Source organism: Miniopterus natalensis, chromosome 9, assembly GCF_054644295.1.
Source record: "Miniopterus natalensis isolate mMinNat1 chromosome 9, mMinNat1.hap1, whole genome shotgun sequence".
Taxonomy (NCBI): Eukaryota; Metazoa; Chordata; class Mammalia; order Chiroptera; family Miniopteridae; genus Miniopterus; species Miniopterus natalensis.
The window spans coordinates 7135239-7157191 of record NC_142089.1 but is presented as its reverse complement, the minus strand read 5'-3'; the positions used below and the strand labels follow the sequence as shown (position 1 = coordinate 7157191).

Here is a 21953-nt window from a genome sequence, read left to right as displayed (position 1 = left end):
GGAAAACCCCGGGGACAGTGCCCTGGGCCCTTGCTGGAACCTCAGCTGCATAGCAGGACCCACCCTTATGGGGTGAAGGGTTCATCTGGAGTGAACTCTCCAAGCCTCCAAAGAAACGAGTTCTTTATTCCTGCCGTCCAGCCTCCCCTCCACCTCCCAGGCACCAGAGGACCCTCGAGAACATTCCTCTCGGCCCACCAGGCACTGGCTCCCCACATTCCCCATGCCAGACTCCCCAGAGCCTGCATCTCACCTTGCTCAAGTCCACCCAATTAAAAGAGAACCCAAAACTGCCCCTTAACTAGATTTGCCAAATTTAGCAAATAAAAATAGGGTATGCTCGGGTAAATTTGAATTACAGATTTTTTTTAAAGATAATTGTGAATAAAAAGCACATCCCAAGTACTGCATGGGACCTATTTATATGGAGAAATTATTCATTGGGTGTCCACAGTTCAAATTTAACTGGCATCGATATTTTATCTGGTGACCCTCCACGACCCCACATGGCCCCCAGGTCCCACACCACCTCCTTTCTGCCTCTGTCTGACTTTTGAAAGGTATGAGAACACTCACTGTCACTTCCCGGGCGTTCCCGGGTTCCCGAGGTCTGGTTTCTGCAGTTAACCCTCCCCTGAAAGAGCTCCCGTTAAGGAGACCGCCTTGTTGCTAAACCCAGCGTACATTTTATAGCCATCTCTCCGGCCTCTTGGTGGCCTTTGATGGTCCTGACTCTCATCTGCTGAGTTCGGGAGACCCTGCCCTGGACCTCTTGAGAGGCCACTTTCCACCCGTCCATCATCTCCCGCACCATGTGGCCCCTCCGCTGGGGCACCCCAGGGTCCCACACTGACACTGCACTGACTCTTCCTCTTCCAGAGTCTTGGCTCCATGGACGGTCCCGCTGCCCCCAGATGCCCAAGCCAGGAGCTGCCGGAGGCAAAACAGCACCAGGTGTTAGGCCGGTGGAGTCAGAACCGACTGCGGCTCGGCAAGCTCGGTACTTGAGTTCTGGCTAGGAAAGAATTCAGAGGCAAGACTCAGACTCTAAGAGACATTTGTTTAGAGGGTCACAAAGATAGAATTGAACTGGCTCAGGACACAAGTTACAGGAGCAAAAGAAGGGCCTTGGGAGCTTAGGAGAAAGAGAGAGGCAAGGAAAATGCACCTGGGGGAAGGGTGGGGAAAGGGGCGGGTGTCCTCCATAGAGACTGCTGGGCTGGGTCCTCCATCTGGAGGTCTCAGGGCGGATCCCAGTAGGACTCGCACCAGCTTCCCAGGTGTGGCCACTGAGGGCCCTGGTCCCTACTGATTGGCCGGCCCCAGGGCAGGGGGTCATTAGCGCAGCTGGTGCTGAGGCCGGCCACGGCATCTCTGCTTTTCCGGGCCTGGAGCTGAACCTACTGAGGCCTAGCTGTATCTGCCGCAGGTCAGAGCTTCATTGTCCTGGGGGCTCGATGCTTGAGGGCTATTCTCCAGCCCCCTTGCTCGGTCCCCCACTAAGTGGGTCCAACCTGTGTAACTTGCAGCATGCCGGGTCCGGGGAGGGTCCAAGCCGCGTGGCCAGCAGTATCCTGGGGAGGAAAGGTCACTCCTGGGGAGCAGGGCCATGTTTTCCCAGTTTTGCTCCGGGCTTTCCACCCTGGTGACCTTCTGTACCTGGCCCATCTCCTTGCTCTGCTCACCTCTAACTGCCGACCACAGAGCCAGGGCCCCACCCCATCAGCCCCTGGCCTGGAGGAGCCCAGTCTCTCTCGTCCCTTCTCCCCGTGTAGTCAGGGAGAGGGTCCTAATCCCCAGACCCAGTCAGATCCCTCCCCTGGCTCCCCCAGCAGAGTCTGTAGTTTAAAATGCGAGCTTTTTGGCAAAGCTTATAAAAGCTGGGTGCCTGGGCCCTGCCGACCCCGCAGGGTCCTTATCTCCCCTCCACCCCAGCCCCCCAGGACCTTCCCTCCGGTTTTCCTGGGCCCCTGGCTCCTGGGAAACACACAGCCCGAAACCTGTCTCCTGCGCACCCCCAGGAGGCCCTGGCTCCCCCGGGGTGCGCACCCCGCCCAGCTCGCAGGCACAGCTCTCCCCACCTGCCCCGGACCCCAGGAGGGCCGCGCAGTCGGCTCCTGGCGCCCAGTGAGTCCCACTACCCGTGTGTCTCCTCAGGTGGTGCTCCTCGGGTCCCCTGGACTCCAGGCCCTCCGAGGCTGCGGGTCCTGTGCCTCCGCGTCCTTGCCGGGTGTCCGGTGTCCCGCGCCCCACGCCCCGCGCCCTGAAGGGTCCTTGGTGTATCAGAGTCACGCCCGCAGCGGGTCCTCAGAATGTGCCTCTTTGGTGACTTAGTAACAGATGCGTTTGAAGGTTCAGGGACAATTTGAAAAACAGCTGTTGGACTCGATGCCGATATCAAGGCGGGATTCATTTCGCCGTGGCCAGTGTGGCGCAGTGGTTGGAGTGTCCGCCTTTGCACAGAAGGGCCTCGGGTTTGGTTCCCCGTCAAGGGCCGGTGCCTGGGTTGCAGGTTCGGTCCCAGCCTGGTTGGAGCCCACGCAGGAGGCAACCAGCCGTGTGTCTCACATCGACGGTCCCCCCCCTTCCCTCCCTTTCACTCTAAAAATCAATGGGAAAAATATCCTTGGGTGAGAATTTAAAAAGCAGGATTCATTTTTAGGTGACTCGTAAGTCAGTTGTTGGGAGCAAAAGAAATCCCGGACCCTGAACCTTGCCCGCATCTCGGCGCTCGCGCTGTGTCCAGGGCTCACCAAGGACGCGCCTTATTCCATCACTAGCCTGACGACTCGACGCCGCAATCGTGTTATAACTTTTTTTTTAAATAAGCTTATTTTTCTTACTTTGTGTGTGTGTGTGTGAGAAAGGACAGGCTTGTGTTATTCTAGGGCCCTTTTTGAAAACACAGATAACATCGCTCTCCCAGCCCCGCCACACCGACCACACCGGCCCGCCGAGCGCCCGCCCGGCGCCCCCACCCACAGGTGGAAAGATCTGCCCTGCAGGGGAGGAAGTCACCCACTTTAGTAGCCAGCGCCCCTCATATCAAAAGTTTCCGTGAGAGTGACACCTTCCACCCCCAAGAAAATCACAATCGGCCTCAGACGTGGCCTGCGCTTGTTTGGAAGCGGCCAGAGGACCGTCCCCCAGCGAGCCCACCCCCAGGGGCGCTCCTTGAGTTCGGCCCCAGAAATGGGCATTCGTTTCGACGAAGCCCGGGACCGGGTTTCCCGGGCTAACCCCGCAGAGGACCGTCGGACTCCACCCTGCGTGTCTTTCTCTGTTAACTGTCATTTAGGGGGAAGCATGACTCAGACTCGGAATTCCTGTTTTTCACTTACGACTGTGGCTGTGCCGGCCCCGCCGGAGGAACGGCCCGCGGCCCGTGGTGGAGCAGGAGGCGCGGGGCCCAGGCGTTGCCTTTTGAGCGTGTGGCTGGAGCCCGGCCGAGAGTTAAACGCCAGGTGTAGTGTCGTGATTTGGAAGGGGGGGGGGGTGCGCCCAGCGCTGTTCTTGAAGTGGCCCCGCCAACCCCCTAACCTCTGCCCCGCCTCCTGTGTTAGGGCGACCGTGCCCCCGACGGTGTGGCCTTGCCGGAGCCCCAGGTGCGCAGGGTTAAAGTCCAGGTGAAGGCACTTTATTTCTCTGGAAACCAATGTGTTTTCCCAGCAGGGCCAACCAAACGTGGGCCAAAGCGTAAGAAAAGACCTTCTTGAAAGAAGGGGGGGGGGCACCCGCTGTTTCAGTGACTTTCTCCCGGGCGGGGATTCTCTGGGAACGACGCTGAGGGTTCACCCCGAGGGGACGATGCCGGAGGGTACAGAGGAGGCCGCGGTGAGGGAGGAGGCTTGGCCGGGGCAGCGTGCAGAAGGCCCACTGTGGGATCCTGCCCCCGAAACCTGTGCAGTTTTGTTAACCGGTGTCACCCCAATGCGTTCAATGAAAAGGGGGGAATGACAGGCCTGCGCTGCCAGATATCAAGAGCTAGTCTAAAGCTGCCGAAACAAGGACAGTGCAAAGGCGCCAGAGGAACAGAAACCGCCCCTGGGGGATGCGGAACCGGACGATGGACGGGGCAGGGCAGAGCCGTGGGGAAGAGGGACCACTGGGCAAATGGGCCTGGACCATGGGTGTCCAAAACTGGATCATTTCCTCCCACCACATACAAAAACCATTCCTGATAGGTCAGACTTAAATACAAAAGACGGAACTTAACTCTTCTAGAATAAAAGGTGAAAAAATATCTTTAGGATATTGGGGCCGGGAAGGGTTTCTTTGAATAGGAAACAAAAAAATTGTAACCACGTAAGAAATGAGCTGTAAATTTAACCAAATTAAGAACTTTCTATCTCATTGCCAGAAAGATACAATTAAAAAGAGAAAGAAACAATTACAAACAAAGCAGGTGTTGATAACACGTATATGTGACCAATTGGTTATTAGCTAGAATATATAAAGAGCTTTTAGGAATCAATAAGAGAGAGACAAAGGAGTTCAAAATATGAGCAAAAAAACATACGCAAGCATTTCATAAAAAGAAACACAAACGGCATAACCGGACTTTAATCATAAGATGCTCATTAGTAATCAAGGAAACGCAAAATAAGACCTCGGGGAGGCGCCTTCTTAAACCCACCAGGATTGGCAAAATTCATAAGAGTCCGATAATACCAGAGGGTGGCGAGGAGGGGGTCCCTGGGACACGTCCATGCCGACAAGAGCATAAATTAGCGCGACGGCTTTGAAAAGCGTCTGTCACCACAGTAGCCTTTTCACGGTTCAGAGATATTTTCTGCCCCTCCCTGTGCGAAGACGACACCTCCTGCCCCATTGATGCCCAACTGGGCCACGTGACTTCCTCCGAGAGTCAGAATCTAGCCAACCGTGTGTGAGCGAAGTGTGCCCCTTTGCCAGGAGCGCCCGGTCCCCAGTAGGAGCCGCTCTCGGCCGAAACCGCCGAGCGCAACGGGCAGAGCCGCAGGGGCCACGGTGGGCCCGGGGCTGCGAGACGTGCGCCTCTGCCGTATAATCCGCAAGGCTTGGGGGGCCCTTTGTTATTTCTGCATAAGGTAGCATATCCTTACTGCCGTGGGTACCAGGTCACAAAGCTGGACATTCATATGCCCGAATATCCAGAAATTTCGCTCTAAGGACGTGTCCCTAGACACCCCCTTCCACGGGAAACACACAGAAGAGCCTTCACAGCAGGATCATTCATAGTTACAAGGACCTGGAAACAACCCACATGTCCTTTGGTAGAAAGTGGATCGATAAATTATAGTTTTATTTGCAAAATTATACAGCAATCGCAATGAAGGCCTAGCTGCACACCACAACATGAGTGAGTCTTATAAATATAACTTTGAGCCGTTAAAACAAGTCACAGGTGTCTCCACACAGCGAAATGCCACTTTCAGAAATCTCAAAAACACAAATAAAATACCTTAGAGTATATAATTATATAGTAAATGATTTTTTTTTTAAGCAAGGGCGATAGGTCCAACATTCCTGAGGCAGGTTGCTTGGGGGGGGCTGGGAAGGTAGGCAGAAGGTGAGGGAGAGAAGCCGCAGATAGGTGGGTGCTCTGACCTTGACTTTGACCTGGGAAGGGTCAGATATTAAATGTTTCAGGCTTTGTGGGCCATAAAGTCCCTGTCACAACTGTTCAACTCCACGGTTGTCATGCAAAGGCTGCCTTGCACAGTAAGTAAATAGCAAGTTTGGCTGAGTATTCCAGGAAAACTGTATTTATAGACTCGGGAAGTTGAGTCTCCTGCAGCTTTACGTGTCACGAGACACTCCCCTTCTTTTGATTTTAAAAGACACATAAAAACTATTCTTAGCTTCTGAGCCGCGCAGACGCACGTGGGTCTGAGGTTCGGCCCAGGGGAGCTCAGCAGCCCCGGCTCCAGCTCTCCGGCTGGGCTCGTGGGTCTTCAGTCCACAACTGTGTTTCATCTATTAGTTGATGTATACAAAATATTACTTTTAACATTTTTAAGACTAAAATAAAATGTAAGCTGTGTCTCAGAGGGGGGTAGGACCAAGGCAGAAGTGAGGATGGAGGGACCACAGGCCATGCCGGGACATTGGAAGGCTTTCCAAAAAACTTGGGCCCTGTCATCCTTTCCCCCGACCGGGGAGGCGGTCACTGTGACAAATGACAGAACCAGTGGAAAGCCTGGTTGAGGACATTTCCTGCATCTTATGGCTGTCATATTAACACACACACACACACACACACACACACACACACACCCCCGAATGATATTAGACGGACCGTGCATCTACATCATTAAATTTAAAATATAATTCTTCTTGAATTAAAAAAACAAAACAAAAAAAAAACCCTAGCCCAAGCCTGTCAAGGACTATCTAGAAAATGTCCCTTTGCCACCAGCTCGGTCCCATCATCTGTTCTGTCGAAAGGGGTACATTTCTAAAGGCGGACTTTGTTGGGGGTAATCCTGGGCATTATCTGGGATGGTGTTTTTCAGTATAAGAAAATATCGTGGGATCACTCGTATTCTTCCCTCGGTTCCCCTCAAAAGTGCCCCAGCAGCTTCGGGGTTCCCGTCATAGTGTACACGGCTCTCCCTCCTCCTCTTCTGGGAATCCGCAGCTGCAGCCGTCTTCCTCCTGGGCAGTTTGTACGGCCTTCATGAATGCTAAAAAGCAATTTCAAAGACACTTATCTTTGGTTGTCTGTCTGAATAACTTAACATGCATTTTCTAGAAGTCATAGTCATGGAACAAAATCTCTAAGTAGCAAACATTCTGCACTCTGATTCAAGCCAACTCATCAACAAGAGAGGTAATGATTGCAAGTATGAACTTTTTTCTCAGGATTATTTAAGATTTTTTTTCTTATTACCAAATATTTTTATTGGTCCTGAAAAACAATATTTTTTATTTTATACAATGGCTAAAAATACCCTTGAGCATGAATCTCTAGTGCCTAAAATTTGTCATGTGTGGCATCAGGATGTGAAGGATACGCCCCCTTCTTCCATCTGTAGTAAGGAAAGAACTGACTTCTACACTAGCGGCCGGGTTTTCTTTCACATATTAGTGTAAAGTGTTTGTGTTACTGCTGAGCAACTTTTAATCCTAAGCGGGTATTTCTGTGGCCAGACAAAGCAAAAGGTCTTGCCTGAAATTTACATGCTTGTTACTTACAAAAAATAACCAAAACCCAATGACTGCACTATCTCTAAGAACTTAGGGAAAACTGGCAAGACACTGAGAAATACCAGTGAGGTGTCATGTCCCAACTTATTTTGTGAAACCAGTGTTACTCTGATGCCCAAACCAGACAAAGACAATACTAGGAAAGAAAACTACACATTAATATTCCTCAGGAACATATAGCTCCAAACATTCTTAAGATATTAGCAAATAGAATTTGGCAACTTAGGAAATGAATTAGATACTCTGAGCAAGCAGAGTTTAGTCCAGGGATGCAATGCTGGTTCAATAATAAAAAATGAGTCTATGTAAAACCATCATCTTGACAGGATAAAGGAGGAAGTCACACGATCGTATCAGTTGATGGCAGGAAAAGCATGTGACAAGATGCAACACTAGTTCATGATTATTAAAATCTCAGAACTAGAAAGAGAGGAGGAACTTCCTCAGCTCGATAAAGGAGATAAAGGAGATCTACTAAAAGCCTACAGCTCACATCATACTCACTGGTGAAAATTGAATGCTCTCCCCCTAAAATTACAAACAAGGCAACGGTGTTCACGTGCCACTCTTACCCAACATGGTCCTGGAAGTCCCAGCCAGCACCATAAGCCAAGAAAAAGAAAGAAAAAGCATACAGATAGAGAAAAAATAAAGCTTCCCTATTTTCAGATGACATTATGGTCTATACAGAAAATCTACAAACTACTCCTGCAGCTAACAGATGAGTTGAGCAAAATCACAGAATACAAAATCAGCCTACACACATCAATTTTATCCCTACGTACTAGCGATGAACATGTGGAGATCAAAATTTAGGATAAATACCATTGACAGTTTAAAAAAATTAAATTCCAAGACTTCAATTGAGCAAAACCTGCAGGACTCGCATGCTGAAAACTGTAAAACGATGACGAAATTAATCAAAGGAAATAAAAATAAACAGAGAGGCATACCATGTTCATGGATGGGACCATTTAACACAGTGAAGGCGTCAGTTCTCCCCAAATCGATGTACGGGTTTATCATAATTGTTATCTGAATTCCAGCTGACTTTTTGTACGTATGTAGGAGATTATCCAAAAATTTACAAGGAGATGCAAAGGAACTAGAACAGCTAAAGCGATTTTGAAAAGGAAATATAAAGCGGGAGGGGTCACTCTAACCTCTCCCCAACTTTAAGACATTTCATAGCGCCCGTCATCTAGACTGCACGGTGCTGGCTGGAGAATAAACATGCTGATCAGGGGAATGGGCGAGAAACCAGAAGCAGCCCCCACACAAGTACAGCCCGCTGGTTCTGACCCAGGCACCGGCCAAGCCATTCGGTGCAGGATGGATAACGTTTTCAACAAACGGTGCTGGAGCCCCTGGACATCCAAACGGCAAAAGAACCTGCATCTAAACCTCTCACACCTTACGCAAAACTTAACCAAAAATGAACCATAGGTTTAAGTGTAAACTCAGAGGACAATGCAGGAGGAAACCGAAATCTTTGCGGCCTGGGCCTTGGTGAAGCGTTCTTAGACTGACTCCAGAAATGAGAAGGGAAACCAGACTTGATCAAGATTAAAGTATTTTTCTCTGCAAAAGACCCTGGGAAGAGAATGGAGAGGCCAAGTCCAGACAGAGAGAAAATACTTACAAACCACCTATCTGAAAGAGGGCCCGCGGCCAGGAGATGGAGAGATTGCTCGGGTGCCTGTAGTCAAAAGATGAAATGTTCCAGCTGGAAAATGGGCGAGCATCCCCGAGGGAACGCGTCACCAAAGAAGCTATGCAGGCGGCAAACAAGTTCGTGGGAAGATGTCCCACCCAGAGGGAAAAGCTAAGTAAGACCACAAGGAGCCTGCGCGATGTGCCTGTTAGAAAGCCGGGATCAGAACCCGGGCGATGCAAAGCATACGAGGGAGCGGAGAGACCGCCCTGTGCGGCTGGACGGCGCGGCCCGCTGGGAAAGAGCTTGCTGGCCTCTCGGGAGACGAAACGTGCGCTCCCCCCACGACTAGCAGTAGCGTTCCTGCATTCATCTCAGAGGCATGAAGACTTACGGCCCCATGAAACCCGCACAAAACCATTCCTGGCAGCCTTGAATGCAAGAGTCAAAAATGAAACCACCTCTCGACAGGTGGATGATGGAGCAACTGGAACCGGCCAGCGACCCAGAAAGATAGATGGCAGGAAGGGACCCGGCTGGAGCTCAGGGGCATTAGGTTGAGTGAAAAACGCCCATCTCGAAAGGTTAAATGCTCATGATCTGCTTATATATCATAGGATCCCATTTCTGTGACATTCTTGAAAAGACAAAATTGTAAAGCTGGGACACAGACTCGTGGCTGCCAGGGGTCAGGGAGGAAGGGGGGGAGGGTGCGGGTGCGCCTGGGAAGGACCAGCAGGAGGGAGGTCTTTGCTCACGGGGTCGTTCTGCGTTACACCAATCTACACGTGTGACAAGGTGACAACTATACACACACAGCCTGGCCAGGTGGCCGGAGGGTCGCCCTGTACACCAAAAAGGTAGAGGGTTCGAAACCCAGCCGGGGCATATACGGGAGGCAACCGATCAGTGTTTCTCTCTCACACCGATGATGTTTCTCTCTCAAAAAAAATTCAGCAACAACATATCCTCAGGTGAATGAAAAAACAAACACAGAGAAACCAACCGGTATACACACAGGTTGCACCAACGTCACTTGCCTGGTTTGGACACTGCTACAGTTACATACAATGTAACCCCATGAATGGCACTGCAGAAAAGTCTCGTGTGCAACTTCCTGTGAATCTACAATTATTTCAAAATAGAAAGTTTCTAAAAATGACTTAATTTTGTTCAGTGGAATACAGTTCCATTGCAACTCACTCGTTGCTCATAAATACTTTTGAAAATCATTTTCGAAAAAACTTTATTGCTGTTTGGGTGAAGGTGGGGAGATTCGTTCTTTATATGAGAGGTTTCAGTGAGAACTTAGAGGTTTAAGTCAGAGGGTTAGACCTCAAAAAGAGAAACAGCGAGCAAACCACAGAATGGAAAAAGGCATCCGCAGTGCATGAACAACAGGCTAAAGGATTCCTGTACATTCATAAGACAACGACAGGCGGCCCAATAGAAAAATGCTCCCAAGATTTTATCAGGCACTGGCGAAAGAGGAAATCCAAATGGCCACTATAACATGAAAAAGTCCCATCTCACCAGAAATCAGGGAAATGCAAATTAAAACCACAATGAGATCTTTATCCACCCACCAGACCGATAAAAATTAACGCCAAGTGTTAGCAAGGATTGGAGCACAAGGAACTCTCCTACGCTGCTGGGCCAGTGTAAGTGGGCTCCTACCATCCTGGAAAACAGTTTGGTGTATCTACTAAGGACCCAGCAATTTTATTTCTAGGTTAAGAAACAAATAAAAATTTAAAAAAACCCACAGAAACACATGCTTCTGTGCACTGAGGTAGTAGACAGAAGTATTGGAACACCATTGTCTGTGACGGCCCCAAACTGGGAATAACCCAAGTGCCCATCAATATTAGAGGGACCAACAGACAGTGATGCGAGTCACTCAATAGAAGAGAGTGGGACGACAGAAATCAACCAAGGTAAATGCAACACATGGACGGATCATGATACAGTGTTGCATGGTAGTGTTGCATGATACAGTGTTGCATGGTACAGTGTGGCATGGTACAGTGTTGCGTGATACAGTGTTGCGTGGTACAGTGTTGCGTGACACAATGTTGCACGACAGTGTTACATGAGGGAAGGCAGATACAGAAAGCACACAATAGGTACATGTGATTTCACTTGCGTGAAGTTCACAGACAGCCAAATTAAACTTGTTAGGTAGCAGAACTATAAATAAGAGCAAGGAAGTGACTACGCTAAATTGTAGATGTGGTTAGCGCTGGTGGAAGGCCAGGCAGGGCTTCGGGGGGGCAGATAACCTCATTTCTCGGCCTGGCAGGTGCTCATTTTCAACAATGTGTTAAACTTTATTTAAACAGATGCATTTTTCCTGTATGTTATATTGCACGGTGTAGAGAGACTTTCTATCGTTTTCAAAAGACTCTCTGTACAAATTAGTGTGGTGCATCCTTAGGTAAGACTTGACGGAGACGGTCCCTCCTCTACTTTACCGTCTCGGGCCGCAGCGCCGTGCTCTCGGAGCCTGCCGCCCACGGACCAGGCCCTCCTGGCGAGTCCAGCCTGCGTCTATGGTCCTGTCCCCCATGAGGACAAAAAGCAGGCTGCCCTATCTATAAACTTTTTCAAATAAAGACTAAGAGCTTCCACTGAGTGAGTGCTGACTCTTGCCAAGGAAATCCATTATTAAAGCCTGTCATTTAATCCAGATTGCTGTCCTAATAACCCACGTCGTAAAACCCACCTCAGAGCCCCTCTGGGTGCGCTCTGCCTCCGGTTAAGGTCATTACCCAGCCCGGGGAGCGGGGCTCAATGGGGCAAACGTTATTTTCTGAATCTTCTCTGCCCGTGTCCCGTGTGCCCAGCTGACGGGCCGCACACGGGTGGACAGGCACGCACATGTGCGCGCACACGCACAGAGTTATCCAAGACCGCGCATACCTACGCTGTCAATTTTCTAGAACCCTGGGGTTATGTCCAGCCGCCGCCCGCTCTCTTTGCCTCGGCACCATTGCCATCTGGGGACGGCCTGTGCCTCCCAGGGCGTTTAGCAGCCTCGCTGACCCCTCACTAGATGCCAGAACACCCCTCCCCACCGCATGTCCCCAGGTAGGGACAGCCCAAGCTGTCCCCAGATGTTGCCAAATGTCCCTGGGGGGCAAAATTGTCTGCCTGATAACCACGCCTAGACCAGCCTGGTTTCTCTGGCCCTAAGAGCCGGCGCCTTCCCCCCCGGGCGGCCTGCCCCGGGCGCAGGGCGCCCCCGGCCGGGCTTACGTTGCTTGAGCAGGTAGAGCAGCTGCTTCCTGCCCTGCTCCACGGCCGAGATCCTGAGCGTGAGGAAGACCAGCAGGAGCACGACCAGGGTCAACGCCAGCGCCAGGAAGATGATGCTGATCTGGGGGCCGCGACCTCGGGGAGAGAGCAGGAGAAAGGCACGGAGTGTGTTATTCTGCGAGTTTACTGACACTGAGATTCGCATCTGCAAACCCTCGGCGCGAGAAGTGGGCCCTGGGCGTCGTCAGCCAGCCAGCTCGGTGAGCTTGCCCGCGCGTCAGGAAAGCTCCTTTTTTAAACCTTAATCATTGCACAGGCTTTAAGTGCTTCGGCTTTTCTGTATTTGGCCTTCCTGGGTGTCACACAGAAGATACAGGACGCTCGTCCCCTTGGCTTGGCTTTAGCAAAGGTCAGTGCTGTTTGGGTCAAGTCTCGCCTTGCTGTGCTTCCTAACGGGCCTCAGACTAAAATGACAAACACCTAACAGTGGGTCCCTTGAGGGCAGGTAAGAGAAGGAGGCGGGCTGGGGGCGCCTGCGGGGGCCAGAGGCCTAAGACCTCGGACGTTGGGGCGGGTCAGATCCGGGGGGGGGGGGGGGGGGGCGGGGGCAGAGACACAGTCACATTGATTGGACAGCAACAAACCAGCTACCTGGCTCCGGCGCGGGGGGCCGCGTGGTGGTGGAGGTGGTACCTGGAGAGAAGTTGCCTGAAGTTGGCCCACACACCACGTCGCTCGCCTTTGTCCCGTTCACGAGGACAGTCTTCCCATCCAAAGAACAGCTTAGGCCAAGGAAAAGAGTTCGAATACTTCGTTTCGATACAGATCATTGCAATGAAAAACACTGATGTTTTTCCACCCAATAAAGCAGCCTTGTCACAAAGACGTGTGGGTCTGGGTTCATGAAGTGGTGGTGGTGTTTTTAAGATTTTTTTTTTAAATACGTTTTTATTGATTTTGGAGAGAGAGGAAGGGAGAGGGAGGGAGAGAGAGACATCAACGTGAAACATCGATTGGCTGCCTCCTGCACGCCCCCCACAGGGGGTGGAGCTGGAAACCCGGCCGTGCGCCCTGACTAGGAATCGAACCCGTGACCTCTCGGTGCATGGGGCAGTGCTCAACCCAGCGAGCCACACCGGCCAGGACCGTGCTGCGTTTGTGAGGGGAGTGTCATACTGGGATGCCATCCTCAGTGCTGGGCCCTGCACCCCGAAAGATGAGCTGGTAACGAGGGAGGGTAAGAGGTAGCAAAGGGACCGAGGGACACAGGACACCGTCTGGGCAGAGTAAGGGTGCCTATGGGCTTTACTTCCGCAGAAAACGCCCACTGCGTGTCAGGTCACCACTGGCCTGGACTGTTCCCACACTGCCCAGTATACGTTGCCCTGTGTCTACACGCCACAGATTTTCAAAAGCTTCGCTGAGAGCGTTCTTTGTCTTTGAGACAACCCAGCCCCTTTATTTTGTAAGCAAAAGGAAATCATACGTACTCCGTCCAGGGTCGACAGGTGCCGCCTTTCTGATCATTAAATGTCCCAACGTTACAGTCTTTGCAACCTGGCATAAAAATTTTTTAAAGCAAATAAATCAGAAAGGAAGGATTTTCGTCATTTCCTAACTCTTCGCCGTGATGAACATTAAATAAAGTCGTTAATTCAGTCTACACAGGTGGTTTAGCGATTCTCGGAGCCAAACCCTAAGCTGACGTAATGTATGGACGTGATGCTCCTGGTCAGTAGCGAGTGTGATTTAAAATTATTTCCATGAATTGAAAAATCGTTCGTGCGCACCGTGGACTTGGCTCAGCGGCTCGCGGCTCTGAAGTTCCGCAAACCTGCGCTTTGCTCTGTGTTCTAAGGACCCAGCCGCAGGCCTGCGCCGGCCGCCGGAGCTCGCCTCTGGGTCGCCCTCGCTCCTGAGCACCTTTGAGTGCAAAGGGGACGCCTCACATTGACTTTTGACTTTATTCCTTCATCTCCCCTTGCCTGGAACAATCGCCTGATTAATCTGCTTTTTATTCGGATATGTTATTTCTTTATCTGGCTTATTAAGAGATTTTTTTTAATGTTATTGAATTTATTGGGATAATGTTGGTTAATAAAATCATATAGATTTCAGGGATACAGTTCTCCAGTGCATCATCTGCATATTGCATTGTGTTCACAGCCCCAAGTCAAGTCTCCTTCCGTCACCATTCACGCCCCCTCCCTCACCCACTCCCTCCCCCTCCCACCCCCCACCCCGTTTCCCTCTGCTAATCACCCCACTGTCGTCTGTGTCTGTGAGGTTTTGCTTTGTTTTGCTTACGCCCTTCACCTTTTTCACCCGGCCCCCTCCCCCTCCCTTATTAAGAGAGATTATCCTGTAGGCTATTAGCTTGGGAAATCGCCACAGTGACTCTGAGCTAAGTAAATTTTAAAAAGAAAGAAAAAAAGGGCCAAGACCTAAGCTGATGACACCTTTAGACCACAGGCCTCACTAGATTGCGGAGGAGCCCACCTACCGTCCGTGGTTAATTCCTGGCCCTGCGGACAGTCCAGCTCGCACATGGCGCACCGGGCCCCCTGGCAGCGGAACCCGGGGACGCACTCGCACTCCGCGTCGCTGGTGGCGGAGCACGCCCGCTTAGTCCTGAAGACACCTGCAAGGCCCCGAGGCACGTCACACTTGACCTCCAAACCCAGGAAGCAAATGTACGTCCTGCAGTAAAAGCCATGCTCGCTCGACTTAAAATGTTCCCCGTGACCTTAGAGTATAATGTTGACTTTTGAATCCCAATAGAAGACATTTCTAGATTTTGCTCATGAAAATCTTCTCCCTTGTCAAGTGAATGTTTCCTCTAATATTTAAAAGGCTCAATCCATACAGAATTGCTGGCACAGGAAATTACTGGACCTGCCTAGTGACAGAGGAGCCAGACCTCTGACCCTTGACTTTCGGGAGAGGTCGGGACACTGGGGAATGAAATCTTGGCTCCCCCCCCCCCCCCCGCTCCGGGGAGAGTGCGCCCCTGAGGTCCTACCTTCGCACCTCCGGCATGGGTCACAGGCCTCTTGCCCGCCGGAGCTGGAGAAACTGTCGGAGGGACAGGGGAGGCACGGTGTGTTCCTGTTTTTCCCGCAGAAAGTACCTAAGGAGGGCAGAGCACAGCTGTTGGTGTTTGACAGTGGATTACTGTCGCCTGAAGCGTCGTAACATTCACAAGTCAACTCGAATATGAAACAATAATTAGTTTTCTAGGCGCCGCAGTGATAGACTTTATTTTGCTGATGCACTTTTTTGAAGTACGCATTTGCACCCTGGCCGGGTGGCTCAGTGGGTTGGAGCATCGTTCCACACACCAGAAAGGTTGTGGGTTCAATTCCCCGTCAGGGCACAAAAGAGAGGCAACCAGCTGATGTTTCTCTCTCACATCAACGTTTCTCTCCCTCTCTCCCCCCCCCCAAAATCAAGAAAACCTATCCTCTGCTGAGGATTAAAAAACTCTTTTAAAAAGTATACATTTGCAAGATTGCCCTCAACACAATCCCAGAAATAAGAAGAACAAAGTATAGATATTGCAATAAATAAGTCAACAGAGAGAAAATAGTTTCTCTATCAACACAGAATGACTACTCTTGATGGACCCAGGAGATCAGTACGATGGGATTCAGGAGGAGATCAGTGTCTTTCATTGGTCCCCGTGCCTGCCTTTCCCACACTGCCCCCCCCCCCGCCTCCTGGGGTGTCACAGTTTGAGCACAGGTCCTCACACACGCAGCCAGCAGTCCCTGAGGCCCTGCCATGCGCCTGCACTGTTGTAAGCCCATCGTATGATCCCCCCAGTGACTCTATGAACTAGGTTCTCTCATCCCTAGAAGACAAAGCTGGGGCACAAGAGTTAAGTGACACGGTTTTGTTCACACGGCCGAGATGTCACACCCAGGAAATATTTGTAAGTGAATAGTAACAGGTTACAGAAACAACTCACTGGCCCTGACTGCTAGACTAACCACGTTTTCAACAGAACAGATCAGACACATGTGCTACTTAGGTTCTCACCAGCTGGACAGTTCCTGCAGGAGGCCTGCATTGACCTTGTCCTCTCGACATTCATGACCAGCAGCACCGCAGCCACCAGCTTGTAATACCTATTTCCCATGATGAAGTCTGGCGCGGATATGATACAGCAAAGTAGATCCCAAAAGACTTTTAGCCAAAGTGGCTGTTTCACAGATACTGCTCTGCACAAGGTAGAAATGGACAAGAATGAGGTGGTTTCTCCTTTCAGACTTCATTTACATTTCAGATGCATTCCAGCCATCATGACACATTCAGATGCATTCCAGCCATCATGACACATTCAGATACATTCCAGCCATCAGGACACATTCAGATACATTCCAGCCATCAGGACACATTCAGATACATTCCAGCCATCAGGACACATTCAGATACATTCCAGCCATCAGGACACATTCAGATACATTCCAGCCATCAGGACACATTCAGATACATTCCAGCCATCAGGACACATTCAGGTACATTCCAGCCATCAGGACACATTCAGGTACATTCCAGCCATCAGGACACATTCAGGTACATTCCAGCCATCAGGACACATTCAGATACATTCCAGCCATCAGGACACATTCAGATACATTCCAGCCATCAGGACACATTCAGGTACATTCCAGCCATCAGGACACATTCAGGTACATTCCAGCCATCACGACACATTCAGATACATTCCAGCCATCAGGACACATTCTGATACATTTCAGCCATGGCTCCACAATTCCACACCATAACTCGGGGTGTTTCAGGAGCAATCGGTAAAGGGAAGGTAGCCAGTGCACAGAAACTTCTATGACAGGACGAGCGCATGTAGACACACAGCTGTGTGCATGCCTGGCAAAGCCTGAGGGGCACGCTCCAAAAAGTGTTGCCAAAATACAGAAGTAACAATAGCAAGAACTTTTGGGGACTTTCATGGACACTTAGCATTAGCACCCAGATTTCAACAACACCAGTTGCTTGCTGCCCCTGGAATATGACCCTTAAAAAGAGACTCTGGCAGGGACATCTATTGATTCAGCTCGCTGAAAAGGTATCTATCTCATTATTTCCACTTGTCTGAACACATGGGGAAATTTCAAGAACTAATTGCTACAAAGTTAGAAACCTCTCTGGCTCAGCTCATTGTCACATTAACACTTTTAAAAATGTTTCAATTACAGTTGGCATTCAATGTTATATTAGTTTCAGGTGTACAACATAGTGGTTGGACATTCATGTAAATCACAAAGTGATCCCCCCCCCCATAAATTTGGTACCCACCTGACACCACACATAGTTATTATAATATTATTGACTATATTCCCTGCGCTGTACACATTTTCTTGATAGACGCATTTGCCCATTTTGAGACTTGAAGCTCATATAGGAACAAATCTGAGGAGTAGAAAGGAAAACCTCTAGAGATTTTTCTTTGATCTTTACTTTATGGGCTATAGAAGAGATGTGATTAGCAGTTAGAAGAGAGGAAAGTTAGAAACGTACAGAGAAAGCCTCCGTTCTCACCCCAGCTGGAGCCCCGCTGTCTGCCCCAAATGGACCAACCTTGAGATGCGGGCTGGTGCGGGTGAGGAACTTTCCACGGCCTGATCTTTGGAGCTGGTGTTCTGCTCTGGGGGAAGCCAGCAGGTTCGCAAGCGCACCTCCCCTGAGTGACTCAGCCGGGGGCCGGGCTTCGTGGGAAATCCCCACCGCGGCCTGCGAGGGCGCGCGTCTGATATCTGCTGACCCCAAAACCCAACTTTCTGCACTTCACCAGCATCTCACACACTTCTTGGAAGCAGCTCGCTGCTGTTTGGACATTTCCCAAGATGGCTTTGGGAAAGGGATCTTGTCACTTGGTGTAGCTCTTAAAATATTTGCGGTTGGAGGGATGAAACCACGTTCAGAACGGGCCCTCGTCCGGCCCGCTGCTCGCTTGCTCGCTCTAGTAGGGGCGCTGGGGGGCTGGAGCTGAGCGCAGCTGACTGCGGGCATCGGGTCAGCGCTCTGAGGCCCCCCTTCCTCAGAAGGGACCAGAGCCAGCAGTCCTGATGTTGTCGTTGGGACATTACGCAAATGGGAACCCTGAGGCTGTGCGTCTGGCCACACAGTCGGCGGGCTGGGGAGTGGGGATGAGCACCCAGGGGGGCGACTCCTTCACACTGTGCCCCCTGCTGTGTGGGTGAGCCGAGGGCGCAGGGAGACCCCGAGGGACGAGGGACGTGGCGACCGTGGAATTTCTGTGACCTGGTAGGATCTATGGAGGAAGAAGAAGAGGGGACGGAGGAGCAGGCGGCCTCAGAGATGCTCAGCTGAACTGTCCGGTGTCAGGTGTCCCCAGGAAGACAACCAGAACTCACGGCAGGAGTGGTTGAACCAGAACAGATGGGCTTTCCCTTGAATCTAAACAGAAAACAGCCCCCCCCCCCACGGGAGACATGGAGGCTTGGTCTTGAACTGGGGCATGAAGGCAGAGCTCAAAAGAGCTAATCTTTATTAAGCGCTTGCTGCGTGCTAAGCACTTTACATGTCCCCATGACCCCATCCTGCCACGTCCTTAGAAGCTTCCAGTGGCTCCCTGCTGTCTCCAGTATTCAAGGACCCCTGGATCTGACCTGAAGTTGCCTTTTTGGAAATTAAGATATAGTCAACATAACATAAAAGTTAAAGTGTACGTTTCTATAGACTTTCATATATTCACTAGGTGGCACAGCCATCCTCAGCACACATAATTCCAGGACATAGTCTTTGGTCCAAAAAGAACCCCTACACCTGTTAAAGGTCACTCCCCAGCCCCCCTTCCCCTAGACCCTGACAACCACTAATCTACTCTCTGTCCCTACAGCTGATCCTATTTCAGACACATCACAGAAATGAAATCATACAATACTTGATCTTTTGTATCGGGTTTTTTTCGCTCGGCACAATGTTTTCAAAGCTCCCACGCGGTAGCCTGTATCGTTCGTTTCTGTTGCCGAGCAACGGTCATTGGATGGATGCACATTTGCGTGCCCGCTCATCAGCTGAGGGACGTGGAGCCGCTGCACTCTAACATCCGTGTGCTCCCAGCTCCCTCAGGAGTGGCGGTGCTGCTCTGCATGGCATTTCTGCTTCACTTTTTGAGAAGTTGCCAGGCTGTTTTCCACAGGAGCTGCACCATTTTACCTTCCCACCAACAAGGTGTCAGGGCTCCAGTGTCTCCACATCCTTGCTACCCCTTGTTTGTGTTTTGTTTTTTTTAATGAAAAGAAATGTATCATAACCATCCTAGCGGATGTGACGTGCTACATCACTGTGGCTTTGATTTGCTACCCTGACTCCAATTTTACCACCCCGTCCCCACGCAATGGGAGCAGCAGGGTACGGGGCCTGGGTACGCGCCAAGCTCTGCTGTCAGACGGACTTGGATAGAATCGAGGCTCACGACCATCGACGGTCACGTGACCTTGGGCACCTTTCTGAACCTCCTAAGTCTCAGTTTTCCCAGCCAGACCTCACAGATACAGTAACACTGTGCCTCCTCCTCACTCAGGGAGAATGAAACAGTGAAGTGCTTGGCTCAGTGCCTGGCCCATAGTTCTCAACAAAATAGTAACTGTTTCTGAGATTTATTATTTTGAAATTTTTCTTTCCTAGCCTCCCATACTGATCGTCAGTAAAAAAACCCAGAGCAAGTAGCAAGAGAAGCAAAAAAAATGCAGGGGCTGTCTACAGAATTCGCTCCCAAAGTCCGTGCCATCCCGTGCAAACTACGCTGCTGCTCACCTCCGAGCGCTTTCAAAGTCACGCTCTAACCAAGTGACCTCATTTCCACGTGGCACTCTGTGTTTAACGTGGCAGCGTGACATTTAACTGGACTGTCTTTTCATTTAACTAAATGCTATGTACTAACCTACATTCTGTGGGCAGAGATATTATTACCTCCCCTGAAAATGACATATGTCATTTCCCAGCACAGTAATTAGCTCACTTTTTCAAGCTGAGCTAATGACATAAAGGTCTTTACTGAGCTAAGAGATTCTCAAGATTAGTTTTACCAGCCTACGGTTCAACAAAATCACCCACTGCAGGATCATTCTACTGAAGGCCACGCTCAGCTGTCCTCGGGTGTTTACAGAATTTCATTGCTGTTCACGTCACTGCCTTCTTTCTTGTTTGATAAAATCGTCACAGGAAACTAAGGCGAGTTCTAGGGGTAAGCAGACGCACATGCTCTCCGAGCTGGCAAAAGGTGTGCTCGTGGTTCACCGTTCGTTTGCTTTAAAATATGCATCACGTTGCTTTATTTATTGTATGGTTCTAGTCTTTCAAATCCAGCAAAAATTTCATCTCATCCGTGAAGGGCTCCCCAAACTGAACAGGAGATGGCTCCAAGCAAACATCAACGCTTGAGCAGGTTTAGCAATAACGTTTCATCACCTTTTAAACATCTCATCCTAAGCCAGGGACTAGGTTTCGTTTTATTTTTATCAGCTGTGGGTCTGATGTTGATTAGCATCTCCAGCAAGTACTCCTTGAGGCTTAATAGCAGGAAGGTCCAACTCTCACCACGATGAAGACAACATTTAGAAATTGAAAGACAGCCCCTCAAAATAAGCTTTGAATAAATACACTTCTGTCGTCCCAGGGCCCATCTTAGAGGCAATCTCATTGACGGAATAGTCACTATTTATACTTGTTATTTCCCAAAAGACCGATTCTTTCAAGATTCAGTGTCCCCACCTCGACCCCAAGCATCTGTCCAGCCCAGGCAGTAGTTGCTGTTAGGGACATATGGCACTTGGGATGCCAACCGCAGGCACGGGGAGGGGGACATTCAAAAGGAATTGGAGCCCGGCCGGGCGTGGCTCAGTGGCTTAGCATTGACCTAGGATCCGAGGCGATCAGGGTTCAATTCCCGGTCAGGGCACTTGCCCACAACCTTGCAGGCTTGATCCCCAGTTGGGGGCGTGCAGGAGGCAGCCGATCAATGACTCTCACCATTGATGTTTCTCTCTCTCTCTCCCTCTCCTTTCCTCTCTCTGAAATCAATAGATATATTTTTTTAAAAAGGAATTGGAAAAAGGAAATGAGCAGGAAATGAGAAAGCATGGGGGGGGCAGGGGAGTGAAGGAAGCCCACATTGTAAGGCAAGGGGGATGTGAGCAGCCATCGGATTTGCTCCCACCTCCTCTCCACTCACTTTCCCTATGGGCTAACCCCCCCCCCCCCCCGTACGTTCACGACTCACAAATACAACTTCAGACCCCTGGACACTGTGCAGCCAGGGCAAAGGTGCACATGGAGGCCCGCGTCCCACAGGTTCCGATATGCGGATGTTACACGTCAGGCTAAGTAGACTGTTAAGTAGAATATGTTCCCTCTGGGGCGGGCCCCGCAAATCGCAAACGCGCACGGTTAACAAGCGGCCGCCTCTGTGGCTGGGGCTCTGGCGCGTGACGCAGGCCTGGAGGGCCCGAGCTCTACGTTGGCTCCATCGCCCTGGGGTGGCAGTGCCCGCCCCACAGCTCCCGCTCTGTGTCTGTGCGGTGCTCCCGCCGAGGAGCCGGCATCTCAGAGCCAGGGCCGCGGTTCAGAGCACGTGCACGCGAAGCTCGGGAAGCCTGCGCGGTAGGGAACGGTCCCTGATTCTCGCAGGCGTGCATGCGGGGTGGGCAACGGTAGGTCTGCAGCTGTGAGTTCATGGAACACTTTACTTTGTATCATTATTACTGTATTGCTTATTCGTATCACAACTGCAAACCTACCTTTGCCCACCCCTGTACGTGTGGTAAGTAGCATAAGAACTGTCCTATGGATTCTTTCCTAGGAT

At 50.6% G+C, this 21953-nt stretch overlaps 1 protein-coding gene across 1 annotated transcript; it reads right to left on the bottom strand.

The window, feature by feature from the left end:
- Positions 1–6576: 6576 nt before the first annotated feature.
- On the bottom strand, positions 6577–16435 carry TNFRSF9 (TNF receptor superfamily member 9). The gene is made up of 8 exons (XM_087820786.1): positions 16415–16435; positions 16145–16374; positions 15126–15233; positions 14607–14744; positions 13594–13660; positions 12755–12885; positions 12104–12238; positions 6577–6668 (listed from the first exon to the last, which is right to left on the bottom strand). The coding sequence occupies exons 2-8, from the start codon at positions 16242–16244 to the stop codon at positions 6577–6579; spliced, it is 771 nt and encodes a 256-aa protein (XP_087676912.1). The 5' UTR covers positions 16245–16374; positions 16415–16435.
- Between the last annotated feature and the right edge of the window lie 5518 nt (positions 16436–21953).